This window comes from Gigantopelta aegis, chromosome 11, assembly GCF_016097555.1.
Source record: "Gigantopelta aegis isolate Gae_Host chromosome 11, Gae_host_genome, whole genome shotgun sequence".
Lineage (NCBI taxonomy): Eukaryota > Metazoa > Mollusca > Gastropoda > Neomphalida > Peltospiridae > Gigantopelta > Gigantopelta aegis.
In genome coordinates this window covers 2,022,602-2,037,197 of record NC_054709.1, presented here as the reverse complement: position 1 = coordinate 2,037,197, position 14,596 = coordinate 2,022,602, and the positions used below count along the sequence as shown (strand labels likewise).

General features: G+C 40.0%; 1 protein-coding gene across 9 annotated transcripts in view; it reads right to left on the bottom strand.

Annotated features, from left to right (window-relative positions):
- The window catches only part of LOC121385568 (CLIP-associating protein 1-like), a 222,876-nt gene that overhangs the window by 46,499 nt on the left and 161,781 nt on the right, over nucleotides 1-14,596 (bottom strand). For 8 of the 9 annotated variants that reach the window (XM_041516292.1, XM_041516291.1, XM_041516296.1 and 5 more), the window contains 5 exons: nucleotides 13,809-13,910; nucleotides 9,848-10,015; nucleotides 9,334-9,384; nucleotides 3,716-3,783; nucleotides 1,430-1,543 (listed from right to left, as the gene is read on the bottom strand). In XM_041516292.1, coding sequence (XP_041372226.1) covers nucleotides 1,430-1,543; nucleotides 3,716-3,783; nucleotides 9,334-9,384; nucleotides 9,848-10,015; nucleotides 13,809-13,910 — 503 coding nt within the window. The remainder of the gene's footprint in view (nucleotides 1-1,429; nucleotides 1,544-3,715; nucleotides 3,784-9,333; nucleotides 9,385-9,847; nucleotides 10,016-13,808; nucleotides 13,911-14,596) is intronic. The other variant, XM_041516299.1, reaches the window with a different exon arrangement.

Here is a 14,596-nt window from a genome sequence, read left to right as displayed (position 1 = left end):
CATTAAAAACTTAGATTTTTTTTTTTTTTTTTCAATTCAGAATAAAAAAAATTAAAATGTGTGTAACATAGAGGGTTTAGTAGTTACAAAAAACCCCAAAATGGAACAGCAGTCAGGACCAGATTGATATTAAAAAACCCAGACATTCCACTAAGATGCAAGTTGACCTGCTTTCAAGCATATAATCATCAAACAATTAAAAACTTCTACTGTAATTTTATTAACATCTTGCATAAGCAAGGTACATCTAACAAAGCAACACACTTTTTTCTTCTTCTTCTTTAGTATCAAACTCCAGCCAGTTAAACTTTGATCAAAAACAAAGTACATGCATGTATAACAAAGGAACACAGGTTTTTTCTTCTTCTTAGTATTAAACTCCACCCTTTTTCTATACTAACAAGATCAAGGTAAGTATATTTTTAAATTTTGTATAGAAATCAAAATGTTTCAAAAATTAATTCTCGGTGGAATTTAAAAGATTCCAAAACATTTCTGTTGCCAGATACATGTATATTGTTTCTCGTTGAGATGATCACCCTCCACCAAAATGTGGTGCACAGTCAGTGTACACTGACAATGTTCACACTAAGGAGGAGGGTCCTTCTTTAAAATAAATGAATGCGTCAAATATGTATGACCGATGCGGGCACACACACAAGACTACTTCATTCTTCCTGCACCACCTATAATGACAGCACTTCTCCTGGATTTTCATGAATTGATTTTTTTATAAATAACTGCATCTCTGCAATCTTTCTTCAGATGCACAAGACCGAATATCATTTTCGGTGGTTTGATACACCAAGGTGGCAAAACTAATATGAAAGTATTTCCAAAATGTTGGTTAAATCAATGTTGTAAACCGATAAAAACTGCTTAATGCGAAGACCAAATGTTCGGATAGCATTCTGCCTCGCATCAAATAACTTCATTTATCCTATAACTAACCCATGCTAACTATGTCATAAACCCATGTGATAATTTAGTGTATTAACCCAGATAATAATGGTATGCAAATTTGTAAGGTGTTGCTGTGGATGGGTCATTTGTTAACAAGTCAACAAGACCTGTGTACCTGACCGTAATGTTTTCAAAGACGTCATATTACCGATGGATGCGACTTTAGTACTGTGATTTACTAAAAATTTAATTAAAATGTTATTTTAGAAGTGTTATAGGATAAATAGAATTCACTGATTGTGTTTATTAATAGGTAAAATATCAACCTCGTTTAGTTAATCAGTATTTGTCTCGGCAGAGCCTTGACGAATACTGATTATCGACATATACCCATTAACGTAGACTCTGTAGATATTTTCCATATTAAAAAAACACTTGTGACGAATCCTCTAATTATTTGTTTTCAAAGAAAATGATCAATAAAATTTGTAGGATGGGTAAAGTAAAACAAAAAACGGAGACTCACCTCAGAGGTTCGGCCACTGTACGAGCTGTAGGAGCGCTCAGAACACACACTTGATGTCTCACTCGCTGCGTCATCAGAGTCATACTCGTAACGTTTCCGCCCCGCACCACGTGCCTAAGATTTTTAAAAAAGAAGGAATTTAAGTAAATACGAAAATGAATTAAACAAGAAAACACAAAAAACAATGACAGAGCCTAACACATTGTATAACATATACAAATTGAAATCCAAGTTCCTAACTTTATTTCTTGTACTTTTCAGGATGGAATATCAATGTAAGCCGTACATGGGGGGTGGGGTGTTTGTAATGATAAAACATACACATGGGGTGGGGGTGGGGTGTGTATGTACTTTATGGGTGGCCCCTAAAGCATGTTAAATGTGAAGATAATAGGAACATACCAGTGCATCAGACAGGGCATCTTCTACATCAAAGCCGGGTGGGGTGGAGGTGGGGGTGGGGGTGGGGGTGGGGGTCAAACATATATATGGGGGTGAGGGTGAAGATAATAGGGACGTACCAATACATCAGACAGGGCACCTTCTACATAAGAGCCAGGTGTGGGTGGGGGAACTCATCAAACATATACATGGGGGTTGTGGTGTGAATAGGGGTCTGGGTAATGATCAAACATATACATGGGGGTGGGGGTGAAGATAGTAGGGATGTACCAATGCATCAGACAGGGCATCTTCTACATCAGAGCCGGGTGGGGGTGGGGGGAAATGATCAACCATATACATGGGGGTGGGGGTAGGGGTGGGGGTGGGGGTGGGGTTGAAGATAATAGGGATGTACCAGTGCATCTTCTACATCAGAGCTGGGTGGGGGTAATGATCAAACATATACATGGGGGTGGGGGTGATGATCAAACATACACATGGGGGTGGGGGTGATGATCAAACATATACATGGGATTGGTGGTGATGATCAAACACATACATGGGGGTGGGGGTGATGATCAAACATATGCATGGAGTTGGGGGTAAGGGTGAGGGTGATGATCAAACATATGCATGGAGTTGGGGGTAAGGGTGAGGGTGATGATCAAACATATACATGGGGGTGGGGTGAGGTTGATGATCAAACATATACATGGGGGTGGGGTGAGGTTGATGATCAAACATATACATGGGGGTGGGGGTGATGATCAAACATACACATGGGGGTGGGGGTGATGATCAAACATATACATGGGATTGGTGGTGATGATCAAACACATACATGGGGGTGGGGGTGATGATCAAACATATGCATGGAGTTGGGGGTAAGGGTGAGGGTGATGATCAAACATATGCATGGAGTTGGGGGTAAGGGTGAGGGTGATGATCAAAAACATACATGGGGGTGGGGTGAGGTTGATGATCAAACATATACATGGGGGTGGGGTGAGGGTGATGATCAAACATATACATGGGGGTGGGGTGAGGTTGATGATCAAACATATACATGGGGGTGGGGTGAGGTTGATGATCAAACATATACATGGGGGTGGGGTGAGGGTGATGATCAAACATATACATGGGGGTGGGGTGAGGTTGATGATCAAACATATACATGGGGGTGGGGTGAGGGTGATGATCAAACATATACATGGGGGTGGGGTGAGGGTGATGATCAAACATATACATGGGGGTGGGGTGAGGTTGATGATCAAACATATACATGGGGTGGGGTGAGGTTGATGATCAAACATATACATGGGGGTGGGGTGAGGTTGATGATCAAACATATACATGGGGGTGGGGTGAGGTTGATGATCAAACATATACATGGGGGTGGGGTGAGGTTGATGATCAAACATATACATGGGGGTGGGGTGAGGTTGATGATCAAACATATACATGGGGGTGGGGTGAGGTTGATGATCAAACATATACATGGGGGTGGGGTGAGGTTGATGATCAAACATATACATGGGGGTGGGGTGAGGTTGATGATCAAACATATACATGGGGTTGGGGGTGAGGGTGATGATCAAACATATACATGGGGGTGGGGTGAGGTTGATGATCAAACATATACATGGGGTTGGGGGTGAGGGTGATGATCAAACATATACATGGGGGTGGGGTGAGGTTGATGATCAAACATATACATGGGGTTGGGGGTGAGGGTGATGATCAAACATATACATGGGGGTGGGGTGAGGTTGATGATCAAACATATGCATGGGGTTGGGGGTGAGGGTGATGATTAAACATATACATGGGAGTGGGGTGAGGGTGATGATCAAACATATACATGGGGGTGGTGATGGTGGTGTGATGAAGATAGGGACGTACCAGTGCATCAGACAGCGCATCTTCTACATCAGAGCCAGGTCTCAATAATCTCTGGGCCAAAATAGTACCTTAAAGAATGAAAGAAAAACATGAATGGATGGATGAATACATAGATGAATGAATAAATTAATTGATGGATGGATGGATGGATGGATGAATGCATAGAAAGAAGGTTCAATGACACCTCAACACACACCAAAAACAAACATTGGCTATATGGTGTCAGTACATGTGGGTTTTAGCATATCAATTTTTTTTTAATGTAAATAATTTTTTTTTTTCTTTTTTAAAGTTACTAACGTTTTATTTCAGGTTGAAAACAACACTATGCGAAATAACATCTAAATGACCAAATATGTTTTAAGTAATTAATCACGTATGTTCAGGTCATATAAAATGCAGGCTGTTGTTTTTGTATTGTAACATTATACCAGTTGTATTTCAGTGCAGGTGAGGTGAACTGAAACAATAGATCCAGCTTCCCCAAGCTGCCATTCAACACCTGTTGTCGTATTCCCGTCTTTCTATTGGCTCTCAGTGACCTCTCTGACCCCAGCACTGATTACACAAGTTACTCATGCATTTCCATTCACCCACTTCCAGCATGAGATCAGTCTCAAGTCAAGTCAGTCAGTGTTCAGAACAGCCAGGTGGCAGGAAGTAATTTCCATTCACCCACTTCCAGCATGAGATCAGCCTCAAGTCAAGTCAGTCAGTGTTCAGAACAGCCAGGTGGCAGGAACTCATTTCCATTCACCCACTTCCAGCATGAGATCAATCTCAAGTCAAGTCAGTCAGTGTTCAGAACAGCCAGGTGGCAGGAACTCATTTCCATTCACCCACTTCCAGCATGAGATCAGTCTCAAGTCAAGTCAGTCAGTGTTCAGAACAGCCAGGTGGCAGGAAGTAATTTCCATTCACCCACTTCCAGCATGAGATCAGTCTCAAGTCAAGTCAGTCAGTGTTCAGAACAGCCAGGTGGCAGGAAGTAATTTCCATTCACCCACTTCCAGCATGAGATCAGCCTCAAGTCAAGTCAGTCAGTGTTCAGAACAGCCAGGTGGCAGGAAGTAATTTCCATTCACCCACTTCCAGCATGAGATCAGTCTCAAGTCAAGTCAGTCAGTGTTCAGAACAGCCAGGTGGCAGGAAGTAATTTCCATTCACCCACTTCCAGCATGAGATCAGTCTCAAGTCAAGTCAGTCAGTGTTCAGAACAGCCAGGTGGCAGGAAGTAATTTCCATTCACCCACTTCCAGCATGAGATCAGTCTCAAGTCAAGTCAGTCAGTGTTCAGAACAGCCAGGTGGCAGGAAGTAATTTCCATTCACCCACTTCCAGCATGAGATCAGTCTCAAGTCAAGTCAGTCAGTGTTCAGAACAGCCAGGTGGCAGGAAGTAATTTCCATTCACCCACTTCCAGCATGAGATCAGTCTCAAGTCAAGTCAGTCAGTGTTCAGAACAGCCAGGTGGCAGGAAGTAATTTCCATTCACCCACTTCCAGCATGAGATCAGTCTCAAGTCAAGTCAGTCAGTGTTCAGAACAGCCAGGTGGCAGGAAGTAATTTCCATTCACCCACTTCCAGCATGAGATCAGTCTCAAGTCAAGTCAGTCAGTGTTCAGAACAGCCAGGTGGCAGGAAGTAATTTCCATTCACCCACTTCCAGCATGAGATCAGTCTCAAGTCAAGTCAGTCAGTGTTCAGAACAGCCAGGTGGCAGGAAGTAATTTCCATTCACCCACTTCCAGCATGAGATCAGTCTCAAGTCAAGTCAGTCAGTGTTCAGAACAGCCAGGTGGCAGGAAGTAATTTCCATTCACCCACTTCCAGCATGAGATCAGTCTCAAGTCAAGTCAGTCAGTGTTCAGAACAGCCAGGTGGCAGGAAGTAATTTCCATTCACCCACTTCCAGCATGAGATCAGTCTCAAGTCAAGTCAGTCAGTGTTCAGAACAGCCAGGTGGCAGGAAGTAATTTCCATTCACCCACTTCCAGCATGAGATCAGTCTCAAGTCAAGTCAGTCAGTGTTCAGAACAGCCAGGTGGCAGGAAGTAATTTCCATTCACCCACTTCCAGCATGAGATCAGTCTCAAGTCAAGTCAGTCAGTGTTCAGAACAGCCAGGTGGCAGGAAGTAATTTCCATTCACCCACTTCCAGCATGAGATCAGTCTCAAGTCAAGTCAGTCAGTGTTCAGAACAGCCAGGTGGCAGGAAGTAATTTCCATTCACCCACTTCCAGCATGAGATCAGTTTCAAGTCAAGTCAGTCAGTGTTCAGAACAGCCAGGTGGCAGGAAGTAATTTCCATTCACCCACTTCCAGCATGAGATCAGTCTCAAGTCAAGTCAGTCAGTGTTCAGAACAGCCAGGTGGCAGGAAGTAATTTCCATTCACCCACTTCCAGCATGAGATCAGTCTCAAGTCAAGTCAGTCAGTGTTCAGAACAGCCAGGTGGCAGGAACTATTTCCATTCACCCACTTCCAGCATGAGATCAGTCTCAAGTCAAGTCAGTCAGTGTTCAGAACAGCCAGGTGGCAGGAAGTAATTTCCATTCACCCACTTCCAGCATGAGATCAGTCTCAAGTCAAGTCAGTCAGTGTTCAGAACAGCCAGGTGGCAGGAAGTAATTTCCATTCACCCACTTCCAGCATGAGATCAGTCTCAAGTCAAGTCAGTCAGTGTTCAGAACAGCCAGGTGGCAGGAAGTAATTTCCATTCACCCACTTCCAGCATGAGATCAGTCTCAAGTCAAGTCAGTCAGTGTTCAGAACAGCCAGGTGGCAGGAAGTAATTTCCATTCACCCACTTCCAGCATGAGATCAGTCTCAAGTCAAGTCAGTCAGTGTTCAGAACAGCCAGGTGGCAGGAAGTAATTTCCATTCACCCACTTCCAGCATGAGATCAGTCTCAAGTCAAGTCAGTCAGTGTTCAGAACAGCCAGGTGGCAGGAAGTAATTTCCATTCACCCACTTCCAGCATGAGATCAGTCTCAAGTCAAGTCAGTCAGTGTTCAGAACAGCCAGGTGGCAGGAAGTAATTTCCATTCACCCACTTCCAGCATGAGATCAGCCTCAAGTCAAGTCAGTCAGTGTTCAGAACAGCCAGGTGGCAGGAACTCATTTTAACAGGTTAGGAAAAGTTTGTTTTGTTTTTACAACACCACTAGAGCACATTGATTTATTAATCATCGGCTTTTGGAAGGAAGGAAGGAAATGTTTTATTTACCGATGCACTCAACACATTTTATTTCCAGTTATATGGCGTCGGACGGCTATTGGATGTCAAACATTTGGTAATTGTGACATAAGTCTTTGAGAGGAAACCCGCTACATTTTTCCAGTAGTAGCAAGGAATCTTTTATATGCACCACCCCACAGACAAAATAACACATACCACGGCCTTTGATATACCAGTCGTGGTGCACTGGCTGAAACAAGAAATGGGCCTACCAACGGAGAAGGAAAGAAGGAAATGGTTTATTTAACGACACACTCAACCAACTGAGATGAATCCCAGACCGACCACGCTTCACCACTGGACTGTGTCCCACACCTAACAGGTTAGAAATAATACTTCATTCAACAACTTTATTACAATGAACATAGCGTGATTGGTTGAAAGAAAGATATTATTGTATTGTGGTATCCTGGTTATTTGTATTGCTAGAGTAATAGTCTATTATTGTATTGTGGTATCCTGGTTATTTGTATTGCTAGAGTAACAGTCTATTTCTATTTATCCTGCTACCACCGTTTCAACTGACAGAATATGATAACGAATAAAGCAAAGTCATATCCATATAGTAGCAGGATACACATTTTGACGTTACTCATAGCTACATTACAAAATCACTCGTTTGACCTCTAGGTCATCATACAATGTGGCTGAAGTAACGGAAATAATAGCTTTTCCCCCTAATTTTTATGGTCTGCAGGATAAAGATAATAACTAGCTAATGACGTCGGATATCTGCTTTATCCTGTTCAGGCCAAATAAAGCAGATAGATATCCAACGTCATTAACTAGTTATTTCTATATATACTGGTATATATCAGCCAGTAACTTAGCTTGTGTTGATATGTGGTAACTTTTTAATTTTTGACTTGCATATCTTAAATAGCCACATGTATGTCGTAGCAAGATCACTAACATATAGAGGTAAAATATCCAACCATTATCCCCCAGGTGGAAATCTTTCTGGTGGTTTTATGATATTAGATTTAGTAGATAATATACTGCATTGGATTGTGTTCATTACAGGGTATTATGTTGATGTTCTGTCAGTCCAACACAGAATGGACTTCACAGGAGATACAGGTAAGAGAAGTTCAAAGAACTGTCAGTACAACATAGAATGGACTTCACAGGAGATACAGGTAAGAGAAGTTCAAAGAACTGTCAGTACAACACAGAATGGACTTCACAGGAGATACAGGTCAAAGAAGTTCAAAGAACTGTCAGTACAACATAGAATGGACTTCACAGGAGATACAGGTAAGAGACAAGAGAAGTTCATCAAACTGCCAGTACAACATAGAATGGACTTCACAGGAGATACAGGTAAGAGAAGTTCAGTGAACTGCCAGTACAACCCAGAATGGACATCACCTGAGATACAGGTAAGAGAAGTTCAGTGAACTGCCAGTACAACCCAGAATGATCTTTATGATGATTGACCTCTCAGAATTAGGTATTCCCCAAGTTGCCATTTTACGTTGAATCTTCATTTTAAAAATATTAATTTGTTTTAATATTTATGGTTAAGTTGTTACATTTTTATGTTGTTGCATAATGTGGACTATTTTTCCCGTGTACGATTACATGAGTTTGTAGGTGAAATGTTTATGAACCGTTCTACAATAAACAGGCCGTAGCTTACAAAATTAATGTTTTGAACCTATAATTAAATGGGCAAGAAAAAGAATCAATCACCGTTGTGAAGTGTAGATAAAGCAATTCCAACCCTTGGGAATAATTTTGTTGTTGTTGTAAGGGTCTCAATAAAAACATTGTGTCCCTCAGGTTGGAATAGTCTTATCTACACCTGACAATGGTGATTGACTCCATTAATATCTCTTAAACGGACGGGATGGAAGGAAGGAAGAAAATGGTTTATTTAACAATGCACTCAACATAATTTATTTATGGTTATATGGTGCATCTCCTAATGAACTGGAAGAGATGGATGCTGGTTCCAACATATATAGCGAAGAATTTTTTTTCAAAAATGTCAAAGGAACTGTGTTTTTTTAATTTAATGACACTCAACACATTTTATTTACGGTTATATGGTGTCAGACATATGGTTAAGGACCACACAGATATTGAGAGAGGAAACCCGCTGTTGCCACTTCATGTGCTTTTCTTTTCGATTAGCAGCAAGGGATCTTTTATATGCACCATCCCACAGACAGGATAGTACATACCTCGGCCTTTCTTACACCAGTTGTGGAACACTGACTGGAACAAGAAATAGCCCAATGGGTCCACCGACGGGGACCGATCTTAGACCGACCGCACATCAAGCAAATGCTTTACTACGGAAAATGTCAAAGGAAGTTAAACAGGAATAGTCTGTTTTATTACTTGGTTTTTTTTTTTTTTTTTTTTTTACCTTTGTTGCCACGCCCAGGAACCTTACTGCCACTTAATCTTCTCTCATGGACTGAAAATAAACGGAAACATATTTTACATAGAGAAGAACAGGTAAATGACATGGGATATCATATTGGCTTTACCCTGTGTAGGCAAGTCCTGTCCAAGGTCAAGTCGCTGGCTATCCAGAGACAGGACCTGTGACGGACATGCCTGACACCGTAGTGATATAGAGGCATGTTAAAATAGTTCAAAGTGAAGGTAAGAATGTAAATCGATCCTAGACAGATATCAGGCGAGTGCTTTACTACTGGGCTACATTCCGCCCCAATGGTTCTGGTTAATGATACATATCAATGCCTTTGTTAAATCTGCCGTCTGGATGAAGAAATAGCCCAATGGGCCCATCCACAGGGATCGATCCCAGACAGACGGTGCATCAGGCAAGCGTGTTGCCACTGGGCTACGTCCCACCATCCCCACTAGTGAAGAACGTATCTCTCTCCCTCCCTCTCTTTCTCTCCCTCCCTCACCATACATCTGCCTGCTGGGGCTGCCTTCCCGACTTCCTTCGCGACTGGCTCCCTGACTACGGGGAATCGCCGACCTGCGTATGCGACCTGGTGTCTTGGGGTCAACCCGTCCTGAGCCGTGAGTCATGTACGTCAAGCGAGACGAGGGTGATCCCGATCTACTGGATGCTGCAAATCATAGAAAAAAATAACACTTAATCAAATGTAATTAAAAAAGATTTTTTTTTTTAAATAAAATAAATATAAAAATATGCAGCAGGGCTCGAAAGCTGCCCATTTTCTAGACCTAGCAAGTGAATTAAAATTTAAAACACAAATTACCCCCCCCCCCCGAAGATACAGATCTATTTATATACTATTATGTCATCTGCTATTTAACTTGTGATTCTGTTATATTGTAATTTTTAAAATGCTTTAAAATACGTCTCAAAGGTCATAATTTTCCATACAGTCCCAAACTCTCAACTTGCCCCATGCTGTTATATATCAAACAGGCCATATTTCGTTTTGCTTACTATATTAAAAAAAATACCCAAGGGCCACATATTACTTCCAATTTCGAGCCCTGCTTAGTGCTCACCAGTTTACACATCAGCCCAGCATAGATCATTTACAAGTAAAATCACTGGCCAACTAGCGTGTGATAAAAACTGATATTGAACAGACCTAGGGCCCAATTCACTAACTGTCGCAACTTTTATCTTTTATTTTTTTAACGACACCACTAGAGCACATTGATTTTATTAATCATTGGCAACTGGATATCAAACGTAATAATTTTGAAATTCATATAGTCTTGGAGAGGAAACCTGCTACATGTTTCCATTAGTAGCCAGGGATCTTTTATATGCACCATAGACCATAACACATCCTTTGGTATACCAGTTGTGGTACTCTGGCTGGAACGAGAAATAGCCCAATGGGCCCACCGATAGGGTTCGATCCCAGACCGACCGGGAATTAAGCCAGTGCTTTACATATAGCCTTGATATGCCAGTCATGGTGCACTGGCTGGAATGAGAAATAGCCCAATGGGCCCACCGACAGGAATCGATCCCAGACCAACCACGCATCAAGCCCGTGTTTTACATATAATGGCCTTGATATACCAGTCGTGGTGCACTGGCTGGAACAAGAAATAACCCAATGGGCCCACCGACGGGGATCGATCCCAGACTGACCATGCTGGGCTACGTACCACTCCTGTCACAACTTTGTGATATTGGACTGTAATGCAAGACTTGCAAGGATGATACCATGCTGCCCAAGAAACATTTGTGAATTAGGCCCCTGTTTATAAAGGACACACACACACACACACACACACACACAAAATAACATACCTACCCACATACACACACAGACAGTAACACACTGTAAGTTAGTTATTTTGCACCATCATAATTTAGTCATTAAATATTTTATAAATTGATACCATTGTCAAACAAAATGTCCAATATGCAAAATTATCAAGTCAAATAAAGTGACAGACCCTAGTTTTTAAATACTGCCAATCAATTTTCACAATTAGAGCTGTTTTTGGTAACTGAAATCCAACATTAAATTTAGATTATCAATTTCCGTACATTTGAAAGTGTTTCTGGTCACACTGGTGTTTATAATATAACAAAATAAATAAAAATTATTTTAAAAATGTATGTAACTGAAAAATAATGGTTATGGAGACGGGCTCTAATCTGTTTTTCGGGGGTATTTCGCCATTTTAACGTTACCAACTCTTGTTTCACTTTGTTACTTTATCCAAACGTGTTACAGGTTTGCAGATGATTCAGACGTAAGTGTCGATTGTCACTGATTGAAACTAGGGTCCGCGTCTTTAATAAACTATAAAAACTCAAACATTTTTAAATACATTAAGTACAACTTTTTCAAGTTTAAAAAAATCATCATTTCAAACGCATGCATTAACACACACAGACACACACACGCACGCACACACAATAATAATAAAAATTAACAATATTATTCATGCTGGTTATATTATATTGGTTATTGATTAAGTATTAGTGTGCATGTTGGTCAAATAAACAAGCAATAAATATTTGTATGTTAAAAACTCACTCATAATGAACTACATTTAAATATAATTTCATTTATGAACAAGCCCTTAAAGAGGCAGGTACATTAATATCAAATAACAATAGATTTACAAAATTTAAAGCAATTATAGCAAAATGAAAAAAAGCTATAAATAAAAACAAAAATATAAATCAAAAGACTGCAACATGCAAATAATATGTACCACACGTGATATAGGCATTATGAAACACTGTGATATACAGGCATTATGAAACACTGAGACCTATAGGCATTATGAAACACTGTGATATACAGGCATTATCAAACACTGAGACCTATAGGCATTATGAAATACTGTGATATACAGGCATTATGAAACACTGACCTACAGGTGTTACGAAACACACTATCATGTATCATGTTATCAGCATAAATAGGTATTGGTTAAAAACAGGATGAAAATTTAATTACCTATTAATACACACTAACTGTTATTAATATGTGAAGAACAGATTTAGAAATGAAATTCACGGGATCTGTATTTGTGGACTATGGTGAGAAAACACATGTTGGTTCCGATATCAGGATGGGGTATAATGACATTTATTGCCCACTAGACTGAAGCAGTCACCTTTTGCACGGCGCTAGATAAATTTCTGACCCTAGGGCTAGGACGACATACCTCATGTTTTAAGATGACTGAGGTCATACCTCATGTTTTAAGACGACTGATATCGTACCTCATGTTTTAAGACGACTGATATCATACCTCATGTTTTAAGACTGATATCATACCTCATGTTTTAAGACGACTGATATCATACCTCATGTTTTAAGACGACTGAGGTCATACCTCATTTTTTAAGACGACCGAGGTCATACCTAATTTTTTAAGACGATTGATGTCGTAACTCCGATTTGTTCTAATTTTGTTGAATTACTTATTCCCAAAGTTGCCATTTCACGCTGAATCATTGTTTTATAATTATTTAAACAAATTAATATTTTTAACTTTATATTTGTGCTTAAGTTGTGACATCTTTATGTCATCGCATAATGTGGATTATATTTTTCCGCATATGATTAAATGTGTTTAAGATGAATCATTCTAGAATGAACAAACCTTCGCTTACAAAAGTAATGTTTTGTTACTGTAACTAAATGGGCAAGAAAAAAGAGTCAATTTCTGTTGTGAGGTATAGATAAGGTAATTCCAACCCTCGGGACAAAATGTGTTTGTAAGAGCCTCAAGTAAACCTCGGTTCTCACAAGAAAAAAAACTACATTTTGTCTTCTTGTGTTGGAATAGCATTATCTACACCTCACAAAGGTGACTGATACTATATTAGGCCACATGCAAAAATCTTAACACCTTTGGAGGCTTCGATCCAGAGATCATTTCCATAAACTACGACAATGAATATCCTTTCAAATATTACCATAGAAATTAGATTGTACGACATGATTTCGTGAGTTTTCAAAAACAATAAATAAAAATAATCCACTGTGTACAGTACTGGGCCCAGATTTCTAAAGCTATCTTAGCACGACAAAGTCATAAAACCATCATAAGCTACGATGTCTCACTATAGCATGTGCTGTAGTGATGTCATACCCTACAATGATTTTACAATTTTGTATTGCTAAGATAGCTTCGAAAATATCTAACCTGGCATAGCTTTGAAAATACCTAGCCTGGTATAGCTTCGAAAATACCTAGGCTGGTATAGAAAAAAATATATAACTAGTATATGGTCTATAGAAACAAAAAATATCTACTACTTGAAAACCATGCTTAATTCTGACTATTTCATGCTCGGAATTGAAAAAATTGTACCACTTATAACATATGGATATTAAGTGAAATTAGAGTTAAAATCTGTTGTGTCCCGTCATCCTCCTCAATGTCGGTGTTACTCACGCTGCGACTGCGACACGCCGATGCGGCCGTGGGCGCGACTTCGTTCGGTGGACGCAGTGTTTGACATCATTTTACTACCACTGCCGATAGTTTTCTGGCGGGCTGGAAGAAAACTGGCTTTGTGAAAACGTAAACACGTCCTCGAGGTCAAACATGTTAACAGTTCTCCAGAATATTAAACTGAATGTCAAACATGTTAACAGTTCCCTCAAACATGTTAACAGTTCTCTAGAATATTAAACTGAATGTCACTGCTGATAACAGTGCTCTAGAATAACAGTTCTCTAGACTATTAAACTGAATGTCACTGCTGATAACAGTTCTCTAGAATATTAAACTATGTCATTGCTGATAACAGTTCCCTAGAATATTAAACTGAATGTCACTGCTGATAACAGTTCCCTAGAATATTAAACTGAATGTCACTGCTGATAACAGTTCCCAAGAATATTAAACTGAATGTCACTGCTGATAACAGTTCCCTAGAATATTAAACTGAATGTCACTGCTGATAACAGTTCCCTAGAATATTAAACTGAATGTCACTGCTGATAACAGTTCCCTAGAATATTAAACTGAATGTCACTGCTGATAACAGTTCCCTAGAATATTAAACTGAATGTCACTGCTGATAACAGTTCCCTAGAATATTAAACTGAATGTCAGGATAACGGTTAACCACAATATTATACTAAATGTCACAACTGTTAACACTTCCCTTGAATAGTAAACTGAATGTCACAGATATTAATTTCCTAGAATTTTTATACTGAATCTCACAGCATTTA